This window comes from Heloderma suspectum, chromosome 1 (genome assembly GCF_057233095.1).
Source record: "Heloderma suspectum isolate Gila_16-S chromosome 1, 16-S_ref, whole genome shotgun sequence".
Lineage (NCBI taxonomy): Eukaryota > Metazoa > Chordata > Lepidosauria > Squamata > Helodermatidae > Heloderma > Heloderma suspectum.
In genome coordinates, this window is record NC_139458.1 from 144,285,850 (window position 1) to 144,302,259 (window position 16,410).

A 16,410-nucleotide genomic window follows, 5' to 3' on the forward strand; every position below is an offset into this window, starting at 1 on the left:
AGGTTGAAATGCCACTCTTGACCCATTGCCAGGAATGTTTGCTCTACAGGATGGCTAAGCGGTGTCATGTAAAGCTCTCTGACTTGTCACTACTCTGTCTTTGATCATTATCATTCCATTATGGTTTAATGGTTGTGTTGTGCAAGAGGTGTGTTTGGTAGCATGATCTAACCTTTCCCAAAGCTTGCCTTCATAATCCAGAGTCTGCTAACTCTGATGAAACTTTGATATATAGGATCAACTGTTGGGAGCAGCCCACTTCATAAAAATAATATTTGTCTCCCTTCATGGTACAAGGAGGGTATGAGGGACCTTCACTGTGAAGGATTTCCCAAATTTAGAAAGCTGTTTAGTATTTAGAGTTGCCAGCCAGCCAGTTTTAAATAGCTAATATTTGTCTTCCCCCCCCCCCTCCCCAGTATTGTATTCTTGATCACCTACTGTGTGCTGATCTTCTGGAGGAGCATCCAGTAAGTGCCTGTTGGCTATTTTTGTAATTTCACAAAATGTAGGGTGCAGGTTTTGCTGGGAATCCTGGGAGGAGGGAAGGTGGACTGGCAGAACCGGTGGTATTCTGACAGCGTGGAGATGCGGCCTTGCGAGACAACTTACAATGGAACTCCCCGCCTTTGTTCCCCCTGCAAGTAGGTTGGAGCTAAGGGCATAAATACAAAATAGAAAGAGACACTCATAAAAATAGTGCCTGCTTTTGACACCAGGCACCCCTCTTCATTCAAAATGGTTGAAGCTGAAAAATAGATTTGAATCCAAAGCAGAATTAAACCAAGGAGGGCCGAGGGGGTTAAAGCAGGTAAGCCAGGGGAAGGGATGGGGATGCAATCTGTAGAGTGACTTCATTGTGGCCATGGGGGTGCGGCGTTGACTCCCCATCTTCTGGGGACGAGGCGATGGATTCAGAGGAGGTACTGGGAGTGGAAGATGGAATTGCCTTCATAGCCAGCCCTGGATGTTCCTACTACCCTAGAAGTCCTGGTGCAAGGAGCTTGTTGTGCCCACGCCTCTCCAACTCAAAGAGGTTGCATTGCCCTTCTCTGACTCGGAGGATCCCAGCCCAGAAGCCCCAGTGAAACCATGATCTTCCCTGCTCTGTCAGAGTCAATGGCTATGAAAGCAGGCTAGGCCGCTTTAACTGAGGAGGCTCCTCCCTCCCAAGGCAGACCACCCACCCATAGCTCTGCCGAAGGCTCAGACTGGGGTTGCCTTTTGCTGAAGCAACGTTGGAGCCTGGCTGTTGGGCGACTCCCGCCGGAGCCCCACATGGAGTTGTCCAGGGTGCTAGTTGAATCCCGAACCCTTGCCTTGCTGGAACCTGGACTTTGCCCTTCTCTGCCTTACCTTGCTCTGCTCTGTTCTGCTTTGACGGAACCAGAACTTGCCATTGTGTAGAACAGAACGCTTATTATTTTTATTTGAACTACTTATATACCACTTGATATCATACTCTCTATAAACAGCTTACGTAAGAAATACATAAACTACAATGTAAAAGCCACTATAAAAACAAGATAAAATACATATATTAAAAACATTACAGAAACAGTAAAAGTGCAGTAACACATCAGGAAGTAAACAGGTACATCTTCAAGAAGCATCTAAAGCTCACCATGGTTTCCACCACTCGGGCCACACATGGGAAAGCATTCCAGAGGGTGGGTGCCACTACCAAGCAGGCCCACTTGCGTGCCATTACTTGATGACACACTGTTGGTCGTGGGACATTGGAGGATCCCCTGTAATGCTTCTACCAAAATGGCTGCTTTTCTTGAATTGAGATCAGTCGCATGTACTCTGACTCGGTCTCACTGGTCTTTTTCAGGAGACGCTTTCCATGGAACATTATTCTTATGACTATCTTTGTAAGTAGAATTGTGGTGGTGGTTTGGGCTGAATATCTTGGAATGATATGAAGTTCCCAATATGGGGAGATGGATGATGGTGGAAGAAATGGTCTGGCATGGACATTAAGTAGCAACGACGTATTTGGCTTGCCACAAGTCTTCAAGCAAAATTGATTGTCCAAGTTGTTTTTCTGAATAAAGAATACACTCGCAGGAAAATGGTCACATGCTCAAAAAATCCAGACTCCTCATTATGTTTGGGAGTTTGCTGAGAATATTGTATTCCTCTTCCCTCACCTGGCTGTCAGGCAAATGGGTTCAATTTACCTTGCCCGCCTCTCTTTCCTTCTTCATATAGAGGGGCAATTCTCATGAAATGCAGGCAATAGAAAGGAGACCTGGGCTGCTTCCCAGTGAAGCTTTTGTTGTGCTATCACCCTGCTTCAAACATGAAATTTTACAGGGGATCAGCACATCTCCTGTAAACATTCCTACCATTCCTTCCATCTTTTTTCTTAGCGCAACAAATCTATTAAGGAGGGAACAACAAAATGGCTGCGTAATAGATAGTGCCAGGAGTTCATTTGGAAGCACCTCAGGTTTTGACATAAGCAAGATGTAGAAACTTTCTGTACCCTAGTAGAAAGATTTGTGTTTGTGTATGTTGAACTCTCCAAATCTCAAGGACCATTTCCATTGCATTGTTCATAACCAAATTTGTTTGGCACGTATGAAACTGCCAGCCCGTCCTAGAGTCCATTTTGCTAATTAGTTTGTTAACTCAGACATTTCCATCAACGTTTAATTGTACAGATTTTCTTAATTATTGATGCAGGATCCTGAACAGTTATGTATGTTTGGTTCTTTTGAGAATGTTTTACCATTCCTGTACCAAAGGGAAGCATAACAGCTTCCACTTATACTTGGCAAAAAGAAAGCTCTGTTTCATATCGCCCACTTCACCAACGCAATATTTGCCATGGTGGTAGACCACGTCTTTGGCGGTCATGAGTCATCATGTGATAACTTGTGAGATATCGGGTGAGATACATTCATGTGCGAAGCAGCCCTTATTTATCAAGCCTAACCTGGTGTTGGCCACCTGGCAGCTCCATTGGTGCGACATTTTATTTCATGAAACTAGCTGCATTTTGCCAGGGTAGCAGGGTTGCTCTTTCCTGCCATAGATCATGTAGTAGCAAGAGAGAGCGTTCTGGGCTTTGTTCCAACGTGATGCTTGTTCCTGTCATGATTTCATAATAATGGTAACAAGGTGGAAAAGGGGCTGCAATGGAGTAACAGAGAAGGTATCCCTGCTAGGTGTGCAGGCTAGATCAGTCATTACAGATCTAGGATATCCAGAGACACTAGGAGATCCAGAGTGATGCTCTGTTAATTGTTTCTTTTTTCTCTAGACCATGGCCATGGGATACATGATGGGCACCATTGCCAGGTACTATACAAAGTGGATTTGCCCTTGTGATTGCAACCACGCACCCCGTCCCCCACTCCCAGCTGCTATTAGTCCTGATTGCACCTTTGCCCCCAATGGAAGCTTCCCTCTTGGGACTGGAAGTAGCTTCAGGCAGGGAGATTTTTATCAGAACCATAGCGAAGTGGGGAGAATGAACCACCCTCCACATGTTTGAGGGTCCTGATCCTGATTCAGGGGGCCCTAGAGCTTTTATTTTTGGTGGGGAAACTAAGACTCATTAAATGCGATCAGACGTCATGTCTAGTTTAGCTGACAGAAGTCAGCTTCTCCGTGGATATGGTCTTTAGCTGAATTGTTTTTATATTTCTATCCCACACTTGGGCAGAGCAATCCAACGCAGGCAGGAGAGGGAGGATCCATGGTAGAGGAACCGCCAAATTTAAAGCTGGGTTTATGCCAGCAGCAGAAGGTGGGGAAGTGGCGGGAGGGAAAAAAGTTTGCCAGCTCCAGGCATGTTTCTCCCCTGCAGGTGTTGTATCAGGAGAAGGTGAACATTTTGGATCTGCTGTCAGACAGGGAGATCTGCAAAATCCTGTGTCCCCTAAGACACCCTCCCAGGGATCATAGGACTGCACCCTTAATGTCACATCTAATTTGGCCCTTTAGTGTACCTCGGCTGGGTGGGGAACCATGTGTATTAACATGTACTGCATGCATAATTCCAAGGCTCAGTCCAAAAGGCATACGTTTTGTTTGAAAAAGCTGAAGTCCTTTTGACTGGCACAGGAACAGGAGCTGTAATGAATCTTGCCCTTGTTCCCTCTTGCTTGCCAAACAAATGACTTGCAGGATTTAGACTTTAAAAAAGAAGAAGGTTGCACACATGCAGCTGGCCACGCTGTTCGGATCAGAGCCAGAGCATTGTTTTTGAGTATCGAGCATTCTGACTCAGCCCATGACACTTGCAAACAAAATTAGGATTGCACTTCTAAGCCACCTTGTAAAGCAGAGCTTAATATGAAGAGTTGGCTGATTAAAGTATGGGAGGTAGCAGAGAAGGAAACGACAAGAAGTTATGTAATATTAAGATAACAATCCTCAACAAACTTACTAGAGAGTGAGCCCCATTGAACATGGAGGGACATTTCTGAGTAAACATGCATAGGATTTTGCTGCAGGAGAATCAAATATTCTTGAAAAGTGGATTCTTAAAAAAAAAAAAAAAGCTGTTACAACAATAAAATGTAATCTCTTAACCCTTTGTTTGCAGCATGCATGATACCAAGTCTGTAATCCTTGCCATAACAATCACAGCAATTATAACCATCATCGTCACTCTTTTCTCCTTCCAGACAAAGGTGAGGTGGCCTCTTCTTTCTAGTTAGTAGGCTTTCTGGGTATCTTATTCCTCAGATCCCCTCTGTAAAGCACAACTGATTCCTTAATCTTACTTCCCTTTCATTCATGTGACTTCCCCAGTCATGTTATCCCCACCATTGGGGTGGAAGGGATTTTAAAGTCTTCTAACTCCAGCTCCCTGGCAGAATTTTTCTAGACTTAAAGCATATGCAACTTCTGTTTGTAGTGATATATTATGTAGGCCTTTTGTAGGTTTTGTTTCCTCTTTTTTCCTTCTTTTTTGAAGGTATGTGTGATCCAACACAGGCGAAAGCAAGTTTGCATCCTAGAACTGAAAAGTTAAACACGGGAGAAAGAGTCATAAAGGGTTCCACCCTTAAAGCTGGCCTAGAGATAATCTTAAATAAATTGGCAGGACAGGTCTGCAATAGCCTGGGATGTTTTCATTGTGTTCCGTCGAGAACAAGATCACAATCCATTATTCTGATTATACAGGCGGAGGCACTTGGTTTAAGAAAATATTTCTTAGTTTAAGGAAGCTGATTGATGGGAGATTCAGGACAGATAAAAGGAAGTACTTCTTCAACCAGCACGTAGTTAAACTATGGAATTCACTACCACAGGACGTAGTGATGGCCATCAATTTGGATGGCTTTAAAAGGGGGTTGGACAAATTCCTGGAGGAAAAGGCCATCAGTGGCTACTAGTCCTAATAGCTATGTGCTACCTCCAGTAGCAGAGGCAGTGAGCCTATGTACACCAGTTGCTGGGGAACATGGGTGGGGGGGTGCTGTTGTGCTCATGCCTTGCATGCGGCTTCCTGGTCGACAGCTGGTTGGCCACTGTGTGAACAGAATGCTGGACTAGATGGACCCTTGGTCTGATCCAGCAGGGCTCTTCTTATGTTCTTATGTAAATATGAAGAGAAATATAGTAAATTTTAAAAAAGGTTTTCAAAATCAGGCTGGCATGGATGGAAGGAGTAGTGTGTCCTAATCACTAATGGTGCCACAGGCACTATCCAGTAAGTGTCTTGACACTCTGACACTCGTACAACCACATTCTCCACTGAACAATATGGTATTGCAAGTGATGTGGTAACGGGGAGAAGCAGAGCATTTCCCCAGCCAGAGGCAGCGGCTGAGGAAGGGTGATTGCTCTGCAGTGGAAATCTTAACTGAGCAAATTTGGGTCCCATCTTCACAGTACAAACACTGTGGGAACCATGCTATGTCCCCTAGGCAGTGTCTGGGGGACATAGGATTTTTGAGATTCCTGGCGCCACACTAAAAGACAGGGCTCTACGCTCAGAGGCAGGAAACTGCACTCCCCCCATCATAACTGGCACGGAGAGAACCATGCTGGCTGCCTCTCTGCGCTTGGTAAACGTAGTGTGGAGACGGGGGAAAGGAGGCATTCCTGGGGGCGGGGAGGGGAGGAGGCTGGGGTGCCTGGCTTACACCTTTTTCGCTGTCCCAGCCTCCTTCCCTCCCCCTCCCCGAAGCCTCTGCTAGAGAGGCAAAATAGCCTGCCTTGCTAAAATGCAGTCCGGGAGGTGCAAGGCACCCCCCCCCCCCCGCATAGGATATTTGTAAGCCTCCAAGTTTGGGGCCTTATGAGTACCCAGGATGCAACCCATAGGACTGCGCCCTACTTTTCAGAACCTTGTCTCATTCCCCCATAGTTGCATGAGCACTGCACATTGCTAGGGTAAAAAGAACACTGTGTGGGAAAGGCCGTTTAGCTGAAACTCCTGATCGTGTAGGAATATGTACACCTTGCCCGAATGATATGTGGTCTTTCCTATCATGACTTTGGCTGAACAGCCATTCTTTCCTTTTGTACAGCTGCCATGAGCTGATATTGACATTCAGAAAAAAAAAAAAAATACACATAGACCTCCTGGGAAGGAGACCTATCACTTCGGAATACAGGCTGACAATTTTAGGTTTGAATGTACCTCCGTATGAAAATGGTTTGTGCGTGCCGTGGGTGCTAAACTAAGTGCCTTCTCCTTGCATGCTAGCTTTCCATGGAGAGGCACATGGAAGCAATCAGACATGCATTCCAGAAGAGTTTGTTACCAGGAGTGCAGGTTTTTTTTTAAACTTTCAGATCAGCTTCATATTGGCTGATGTGTTGTAGAGCTTCTTATCCATTGGTGTTTGGGAAATGAAATAGAATGATGGAAAATAAAATATTGGTGCTTGCTCTGTGATGTGTCATTCTCATTGGCAGGTGGATCTGACGACCTGGACTGGCTTTTTCTGTATCCTGGCCATTGTTGTCATTGTGATGAGCATCACCACTGCCGTTGTCCTGACCTGCAATTATGTAAGGGGCTGGGGCAGGGGGACTGGTTGGCATATATGGGATCAGCACTGGCCACAAAGCTTTCAGTGGCATGCATGTCGGCATGCATATCGGTAGGGGGTATGTGTGTGTTTCGATTGGGAGGTTGTGAATGATGCATGCCCCTCCCCAACCTCCCTTTCCTAAGGAGTTCATGCCCTTCCTTTTGACTGAGGCCTGTTTTGAAGTTCAGCTTAGCCCCCTCCTGCTGCTGCCTTAAAAAGCCCTTTGGTTCACAGGATATTCTCTGTATGACAGTGTCAGGAGGGCTCCTGCTAAGCAACTACTTAACTTTCCTCTTGCAAGACAACTCATTTGTTCTTGCCTTTCTTCTCTTCTTGCAGATGCACTGGCTCCACATGCTTTATTCAGCCCTGTGTGCCGTTGTCTTCACCCTGGTTAGTACAACGTTATCTCCTGTTGCATTAATTGGGAGACCTGTTCCTAAGATAATGTATGTGTGCACATTTTGACCATTCGTGGGGTTGTCTCCAATGTTAGGCCTACCTAGGTCATTTCTACACCAGGCTAAAATCCTGCAACTTTACCGGGGCTTTCTGCCTCTGTTTTCTTTTCTTGGACGATCATGACAGGCTCCCTTTACACATGCTTCCCTTCTCCCCGCTTTCCCCCTCTTATCTGCGTGTTCTATATATTTCATTATACGGCCACTAGATGGTGCTGTGGTCTAGCTCCTCTTACTGTGCAACTTCCTCTTTTCACTGGGAAACTCAGTGCGCTGTAATCTGAGAGCTCATTATCTCCGATCTTTTAAAAAATGGGATAAAGGTCATTTAGTGCTGGAGATGCCCTGGAGGCTGACGCTGTCATGTAAAGGACCTGCAAACTCCCATGTATAACCGATCTCAATTGCAGGATAAAAGCCCCATGTGGAGAAGCCCCTAGAGTGGACCCATTGAAATGAATGGCACTTCAGTTAGACTAACATTGGATACAACCCTTGGTGTGCCATTCAAAGTATGCAAGGCAACAAGTCAGCAGTATAGTGATTGACCACCACCTGTTGGGATCAGGCACCCAAAAGGCATTCAGACTAACTACTCTATGGAATGCATCAGAGGCAAATTAAGCTAAAGGGACACAAAAGCAGCAAGAGCTCTGGGGAGTGAATTTTGCTCAACTTCTTTGCCCATGCTGCTATTTTTATTTATTTCTCACTTCTCAGCCAAAAATGGCTTGTGTGACAGTACTATACAGTTTATCTTCATAGAAAATAGATGTGTGCTAAATCCAAGGAGAGCTGCTTTGGGAGATGGTTACAAAGTGTCTGTCTGGTAGGAACATAGGAAGCTGCCTTATACCGAGTCAGAGCACTGGTCCATCTAGCCCAGTATTTTTGACACTGACTGTCAGCAGCTCTCCAGGGTTTCAGGCAGGATTCCTCCCTAGCCCTAAGTGGAGATGCCAGGGATCGAACTTGGGACCATCTGCATGCAAAGCAGGTGCTCTACCACTGAGCAGTAGTAGCCCTTCCCCATTAGTGCCAGAACATGAGGAGCCTTGGCTTTGGAGTTAGCAATATATTCAATAATACAAATGAAATTGGAATTTTTTTAATGATCTGCAACCACAAATTGGGCTTGGCTTTGATGTATTCCGGTAAACTGAAACAAAGTTTACAAATGACATTGGCAGTAAGTGGAGAACTTAGTGATTGATTGTGCCTGCTGTGATGAGATAAATTCTTCAAATACCCTCTCCATCTGAAGTAGGGAGAGTGGCAAAAAGAGGGTCTTTTTAGAGCTGGCCCCCTTGATCTACCTTTCCCAGGCAGAAGGTAGATCAGGATCTACTGGTAGACCTCTGGGTGTTTTGCAGTAGATCAGCAAGAGTTTCTGACTCCCAGTTGTCTAACAGTAGCAGCCACTAAAAGGCCTTCCCTCCCTAAATTAGGTTGCTGAAGAGTAATGCTTTGGGGTGGGCAGCAGGGAGTAACCAGGACTGGAGGTTTGTGTGATAGGGCTTGTGTGCTTGATTCTGATACTGATCACAAATTCCTAAACTGAGCAAATGGTCAGAAGTATCCTGTTCTTTCTTTCTTATAGCATATGTCAGCCTGCCTGAGCAACTATTGTGCAGCTGGCTTCAGTTGGAGGATATCAGGGTTCAAGTAAAAAACAAAATAGATCCTGCAAGCTTGAAGTCTGCCCTAGGGATATCCCACCTGGCACTTATAGTAGTATCTTTTTGGCACCAGGCTAACTTCTTGTTCACTCAGCCCTTTTAACATCTTTTAGGGCACAACCCTATGCGTGTTTAGACAGAAATAAAATTCACAGCATCCCCCAGGCAACATGGGGGTGTTTTTTTTTCTGTCTAAACATGCATGGGGTTGCACCCTTAATTTTTTTAAACACATGTAATATCTTTTGATGGACAAATATTTTTGAAGTTTCATACCAAGATTATTTAGTCTCTTATCTGAGAGTGTTTGATTTCTTTTGATCCAGACTGGGATTGTTGTCACTCTCTATATGGGGATTGTTCTTTATGCTGGTGTTGCATTTTATTGTATACATTCTTAGAGAACTAGGCTGTTAGGTTACTAAAAAATGACCATTCATCAGATACAAACATCAGACATGTTGGTATAATAAACTTAAAGAAATATGTGGTACCCCTTTACTCTGAAATCAAGTTTCAACTTGGACTTGTACATTTCAGACTAATGATTACCAGTTTTCCCATTTGCACCGCATACAGTCATTGAATAACATATTTGAAGTCAAAGTATCCCTGTAATCTGGTCAATGAAATTAAGGTCAGAAGCAAAGGCCAGGGAAGTCAGCAGAGAGTGTAGATAGGACCATAAGAAAGCTATATTAGGCACGCACATTTTGAATGGATGTGAAGCTGTTGAGAAACTAGATGGGACTTGTCAAAATCAGTACAGAAGTGCTTGGCTGTACCCAGAACCCTGGGACTATGATGTGTACATCCAGCAAGGAAGCATTAGAGGTAGATGATTGTTTGAACCATGTGACTAATAGCTTCTTTTGTGATTTCCTACAGTTCCTTGCTTATGATACCCAGTTGCTGCTGGGGAACAAGAGGTTTGCAATCAGTCCTGAGGACTACATTTATGGTGCCATCCAGATCTACGTAGATGTAATCTACATCTTCCTCTCCATTTTACGGCTTGGGAATAGGAATTAGGGACTCCTTATATCCTTCCAGTGTTGTAATATTAGTCTTTTAGCTATCAAAACAGTGCAGAGAATCCATTTATGCTGACCATTTGTTAATTTCCATGAAGCAGGTAAATAATATCAAAGAGCTTATACATCAGTGAATATTAAAGACTGTTACAGTACAAATTTTTTCTGTGTAATAACCTCCACACAAAAAGGAGCAACTACTGGACATTGCCAAAACATATGTTTAAAAGAAACATTAGCTGTATTGCACTGCCAGCAATTAGCCGAATTAGATATTAAAGCGCCACTGTGGTGTCCAGTAGACACGAAGCAAAAGTTTTTGCTGAATAAGGCACAGCCTGAGATCCATAGATGCAAAAGGCAGACACCAAAGCAGCAACCCACTGATTCGGCATTGTGTGGTGGTGTCCACAGCAGTATCTCAAATTCCCAAATGTACCACTGGGTCCAGAAAGGTTGGGTACCCCTGTAATAGACAATACAACTGAATAGCATAATGGAGTCTGAGTGTGATGTGGCAGATAGTGTTAAACTTGAAGCAGGGGGTTCTAAATCCCACATATTTATCAAGGCAACCTTCCTCAACTTGGCACCCTCCAGATATGTTGGACTACAACTACATGGCTGGGGATGATGGGAGCTACAAGGGCATGTCAAGGGGAGGCGAACCAGGTGACCGCCCAGGGTTCCAAATTCGGGAGGGGAGGTAAACAACCCCCTGAAGGTGGCGGCAGCAGTGGCCGTGTAGTGGTTGCCACAGCGCTCCAGCTCCTCCTCCTAGCCAGTGCCACAGAAGTCACACACCCCTCTGCCAGAAAGCGTTCTCAGAGGTAGGCATCAGCCTGGCCTGCAAATGTCCCTGCAGCAGGAAAGCATATGGCACAGCTGTCCGGCGTACCACCCAGCAGAGGCCTACCTCTGAAAACCCCCTCAGAGCTAGGCATGGGGGAGGCAGGCTCTCTGGGAAGCCCTGCCAGCTCCTACAGCAAATGCCGTAGTGGCGTAGCAGAAAGAACAACTGGCATGGCTCTCCAGCACAGCAGGAAAAGGAACGAGTAGGAGGTGGGAGAGTGGGTGGTGCTGCCCCTGCCAGGAGATGGATATGAGGGAGGTGAATGGCAGTGGAAGCTGGGGGGGCGGGGGGAGAGAGGGCAGCAACATGTCGGCCAAAATATCACCATGCCTAAGGCGCCAAAATACTGTGAGACAGTCCTGGGGAGTTGTAGTCCCATGCAACTGGAGGGTGCCAGATTGGGGAAGGCTGCATTACGCACACATGAAGGCCTTGTCCCAGCCACCCTCTCTCGTAATAAGAGCTCTGTTAGAGGCCTGTCAAGTCCGGCATCCTGTTTCCTACTGTGGTCTACCAGATGCCTATGGAAAGCCCAGACACAGGACATCAGTAGTCCTCTGCTGCGATTGTTCTCCAGTGACTGGCATTCATTCTGGAGGTAGCACATAGCCATCATGAGAAGTAGCCACTGGTAGTCTTGGCCTCCACAAATTTAGCTTTAAAATAATCTCATTTTAAAGCCAGTCTTTAAAATGGCTGTGAACTCCCAACCAATCGCATTCTTATTCTGAATAATTTGGTATCATCTGCAAATTGGATCATTTAACTGCTCACCCCAATTCCAGACTGGATCTAGGCAAAATGGGCAAATCCCTTTGTGTATTGCCCTTGTGGGAGGGGAAGAGTGGAATACAAATGGGATGACTAATAGCATTGGGAACATGCCTGATTTTAGAAGGAGGGGGTCAATGGGTAAATGTTCACAGATCAGATTTGGCTGACAACTTCACAATCTGGATTCCCTTCCTCATGCTGCTTCCCCACCCGCCTCAAGTAAAACTTATAGGTAATCACTAAGAATCAGGTCACGTAGGATCAATTTGTGCAAATGCAACTCCCCCTGCCCCACACATGGTTAAGCTAAGAAATAATGAGCAAGGAAAGTGGAGCAGAGGAATGGTTGACTTCCTTTTCTTTTCCTTTAGTAGACTACACATTACTATCCAGCTGGGACCGGTATAATACCCTTGGACCTGTTAACAGATGTTAAACCCCTTTTATCCTAAAACCGAATATAACAAACCAGTTGAAGAAATTAGATACTCTGGCTCCAGATCCAGTTCAGAAAAGTTCTGAGAGTCTCATCCCTCATTCAATGAAGTCTCTGGCCCACCAATGGTGGCCCAATCAGGCCTGAAGAAGGTAGCTAGGCCTTCTCAGCCTGCAGAACGTGATATTAAATTATATACTATGTATGTGAGAAGCAGCAGCAGGGATAAAGGGTAGAGCCTAAACTGGGAGAGGGCATTCGTATTTTAATAGGTTCATCTTAAAATGGCTATAGGGTTCATATGGCCATGGCTGGTGCTAAGGTGGTAAAAGTGTTGTGAGCAAGTGGATGAGGGCCACTTGCTCCCAGATGTTTCTTTATCTGATTACAAATAGTAGCATCCATTTGTCTTCTACACCAAACTGTTACGTAGGTCTCTTTCTCTGAAAGCACCACTAGGTGTTATTGTTGTTTTTTGCCATGAGCAAATTGGGAGTCTTCACTGATTTTCACTGACTTTGAATTATATAAATAGGAAACACAAGTACACAGCAAACTGTTTTCTAAAGAGCAGTCTGTCAGGGTTGCCTCTGAGCACAGGGAGTGGCTCAGATTCTGAACAGGAATTGCAGGAGGTGGAGGAGGAAATTTCTCAGGCTTGTCCAGAGATAGAGAGACAGACTCTTTAGGCTTCAAAGGCCGAGCTGGACAGAGGGGGCCTCTCTTCACACTTCCCTGAGAGAGATAGCGAACAGGGAGAGGTGGGGCTTAGAGAGCTTGAATTCTTAGACGCCAGGCACAGACGCAGAGCTGAGAGAGAGATGGCAGGGGTGGAACTTAGACAGTATGCCCGATTGGCCCAGCGTGAACAGCGGCACTTAGAGGCCTCACAAGAGACAGGGAGATCTTCCACTCCTACCCCTTAAGTTAGGACAGCAGCCTGCCTTTTCTTGTAATGGTGGGCAACTTTTGTAGCTTTCCTTTGAACTCCCTGAAGCTGTTTCTTTTGTAGACTGTGAGTCACTGACCATTTGCATCTGTATGACCCATTGAAGTAGTGGAGTAAAAGCCAAGAATTGAAGCCTCTTGTCTGTGTTTTGATTTGGGTTCTGAAGTTTACAGCAGAGGCAAAAGGGAATCCTGACACAGTCCTGTTGGCTACTGCCTGTAATTATTACCTCTGCTTATTTTCTGGTCCAGGGGTACACAACCTCAAGCTCAGGGGCAAAATCCGATCCCTCCAGGGTCCCCCAGAAGGCCACACCTTTCTCTGGCCCTACCCCTTTCCCTCCAGTCACCAATTGTTTGGTGGTTTTGCAGCAACTGTGCAGTTTTTTCCCCATTTGAAAACACTGAAATACCTCTCTTAAGGCTTAAGTTACTTTATTTGGCCCCTTAAGGCTTAGTTACTTAGTTATTTTTGGCTCTGCCCCTTTTGCCCAGGAGAGCTTCTCCAAAATGGAGGTCAGCCCTTGGGCTGAAAGAAGTTCTGCACCCCTGCTCTAATTTCTCATTTACCCGGACCTACCAGAAGATCTCTTTCTGGCCCAGGAGAAGTACAGCATGCTGCCAGCCTGAACGCTGTGCCTCTTCCCTCTCTATTAGGAAACATGCTGAAGATTACCGATTGTGGGAAATTTATTGATAACCTCAGCTAAATTCCATTCAAAGGCAATACGAGAACTCAGTTTACAATACATGCTGTATAGCCCTATATTGTGCCCCAGGTAGGTACAGGAAATTCACCAGGATATCTGCTAATGGCTGAAGCCAATAAATGCATGGTAGGACCGCGCAGTGCCAGCAACTGTGCACCCCAGGGCTAGGTCTTTGATTCTACAAGTTCTTCTGTTGCTAGTGATGTTGCCCTGTATCGTTCTCTTTCATACTCTCCCTTATTGGATGTGTTCATCTTCTGGCGGACTTTCACCTGTTTCAGACGGTTCTTGTCCACTTCTCGCTTAGTGAGGAGGAAAAGGATGATGCCAGAAGGGAAACCAATGGCCCTGGGGAGATGAAAATAATACTTAAGCTAAAAGGTACTTGGAATCCTGGTTGCAGAAGCACAGAGATGTAGGTAGGCAACTGGATTCTCCCAGAGAGATTTTAGTCCAGGACAAATCATCTTTCTGCTGCTATCCTCCTTACCCTTTCCACCTTCACTGAGCATGCAATGCAAGGGTTTCCTAGTCCTTCTGTCAGATAGGATTACCCAGCATCATAGCCTGCAAGAATGACAGTAAATTAGGGGTCCAGGGAAGATTGTAAATGAAATGGATAATGCCATGCTCACCAAGCAATGCCAATTGTCTTCATGGGGTTCTTGGCCTTCTTTGTGGGGATATATTCTGCTTCTTCATAGACCTGTCCACTAGGCTGTGACTTTGAGGGCAATTCCCTCAAAGCCCTGAGGCTACTGTGGAAGGATCTGATAGAAGTTTTGAAAGGCACAATTAAGCCTGCAGCTTGGCTCACGGTGGCAGAAAGAAGACCTGCAAAGGGGACACACTACAGTCATGAAATTGCACTTTTATTAAGAGTTTCATCTAGATTTTGCTAGACTCTAAACTCACAACTATTAAAATATACATCCTGCCAATAAGTAAGCATTGAGTAACTGTAATTTACATACACAAACATGTGCTTAACAGTGTGACCCTACGCATGTGTGCCCATAGGTAGGCTTCACAAAGCCCAGTGGGACTTATTCCCAAGGCAATGTGCATAGCAGATTTATTTGTTACATTTATAGTCTACCTTTCCCTCCACGAAGTCCAAACCAGCATACATGATCCCCCTCTCTATTTTGTCCTCACAACAACCCTGTGAGGTAAGTTAGGCTGAGTCCGTGACTGGCCCAAAGATGCCCAGTAGGGTCTCTCCAGTCCCAGTCCGACACTAACCACTACACTGAAGTAACTAATCCATCACATTTGTGTTCATGAGCATATTGCAAAATGTCGTTTAATATGCTTGGCCCTTAAGACACCTGTGGCATAACTAATCCTGACAGGAAGATCAAACATAACACCAGGTAGGGTGACCAGATGCAAATGAAAGTAGGTATTTCTTTAGAGCCAGTGTGGCGTAGTGGCGAGAGTGTCGGACTGGGGGCCGGGAGATCCGGGTTCTAGTCCCCACTCGGCCATGGAAGCTCACTGGGTGACTTTGGGCCAGTCACAGACTCGCAGCCCAACCCACCTCACAGGGTTGTTGTCGTGAGGATAAAATGGAAGAGGAAGATTATGTACGCCGCCTCGGGTTCCTTAAGGAGGAAAAGAGGCGAGATATAAATGTAATAAATAAATAAATAAATAAATATTTTGTATTTCTAACAAATCATATAGAAGGCTTCAATGTCTTGATAGTGTATAAGTTACTTGTTGTTTCTTACATTTATACATTAAGAAGATAATTATATTTACACAGAAAAAGGGATTTTGGAAGGCAGGTGCTTCTTGGTACAGAAGCACTGCTACGTGCCAATACATGCCAAAATACATTTTCCTTTTTCTGTATAACTGACAGGCACAGGAGCACTGTCCGCCTCTGCTTCTTTTTATCTGTCTAATGATGAGGAACAACGCACAGGACAAAGTTTCTCACCACAAGTCTACAAATACTCTCCTTTTGGGGTTTCCGGACAAAGGGCTGGGAAGGAAGCAGCACTGGAAGATGTGCATCCAGTTGGGAGCTAGCGTGGGGCGGTGGAGTGCTAGACCTTGGCTGGGCATATCAATGTATAAATCCCCACTCGGCCATGAAGCTCATTGGGTGACTTTGGGCCAGTCACTCTCTCTCAGTCTAACCTACCCCGCAGGGCTGTTGTGAGGACAGAAAAAAGTGGGGAAAAGTCATGCATGCTGCTAGCTTGGGTCGCGATCCCATAACACTCCTCGCTTGAGCTAAAGCCCCCTTTCTCTCTCCACCAGTTTCTGCAACTGCCCCTCCTGGCAACCACTTAAATCAGCGGCCACCCTGATCCTCCTCCGCCCCCCGAAGTCTCATCATCCATCCCCCACCACGGTCCATTGCAAAGACGCCCTACAGTCACTCCTACCCTGCACCCGAAGGCAAACAGCTGCCATCTTAGGGAAAACTGTCCGCTCCTTCCTCTTGCGCGCTGGGCAGTGAGCCCTCGGGAGAACTACAACTCCCATGAT

General features: G+C 45.6%; 2 protein-coding genes across 3 annotated transcripts in view; one reads left to right on the top strand and one right to left on the bottom strand.

Moving 5' to 3' along the window:
* Positions 1 to 13,326, top strand: part of LOC146358243 (protein lifeguard 3-like) — a 29,879-nt gene extending 16,553 nt beyond the window's left edge. For both annotated transcript variants that reach the window (XM_084806191.1, XM_084806201.1), the window contains exons 6-12: positions 420 to 470; positions 1,838 to 1,877; positions 3,275 to 3,312; positions 4,565 to 4,652; positions 6,892 to 6,987; positions 7,350 to 7,403; positions 10,039 to 13,326. In XM_084806191.1, coding sequence (XP_084662317.1) covers positions 420 to 470; positions 1,838 to 1,877; positions 3,275 to 3,312; positions 4,565 to 4,652; positions 6,892 to 6,987; positions 7,350 to 7,403; positions 10,039 to 10,182 — 511 coding nt within the window. In that variant the 3' untranslated portion in view covers positions 10,183 to 13,326. The remainder of the gene's footprint in view (positions 1 to 419; positions 471 to 1,837; positions 1,878 to 3,274; positions 3,313 to 4,564; positions 4,653 to 6,891; positions 6,988 to 7,349; positions 7,404 to 10,038) is intronic.
* A 541-nt stretch (positions 13,327 to 13,867) lies between these two features.
* LOC146358244 (uncharacterized) lies at positions 13,868 to 16,379 on the bottom strand. The gene is made up of 3 exons (XM_084806210.1): positions 16,308 to 16,379; positions 14,541 to 14,739; positions 13,868 to 14,253 (listed from the first exon to the last, which is right to left on the bottom strand). The coding sequence occupies exons 1-3, from the start codon at positions 16,333 to 16,335 to the stop codon at positions 14,070 to 14,072; spliced, it is 411 nt and encodes a 136-aa protein (XP_084662336.1). The 5' UTR covers positions 16,336 to 16,379; the 3' UTR covers positions 13,868 to 14,069.
* Between the last annotated feature and the right edge of the window lie 31 nt (positions 16,380 to 16,410).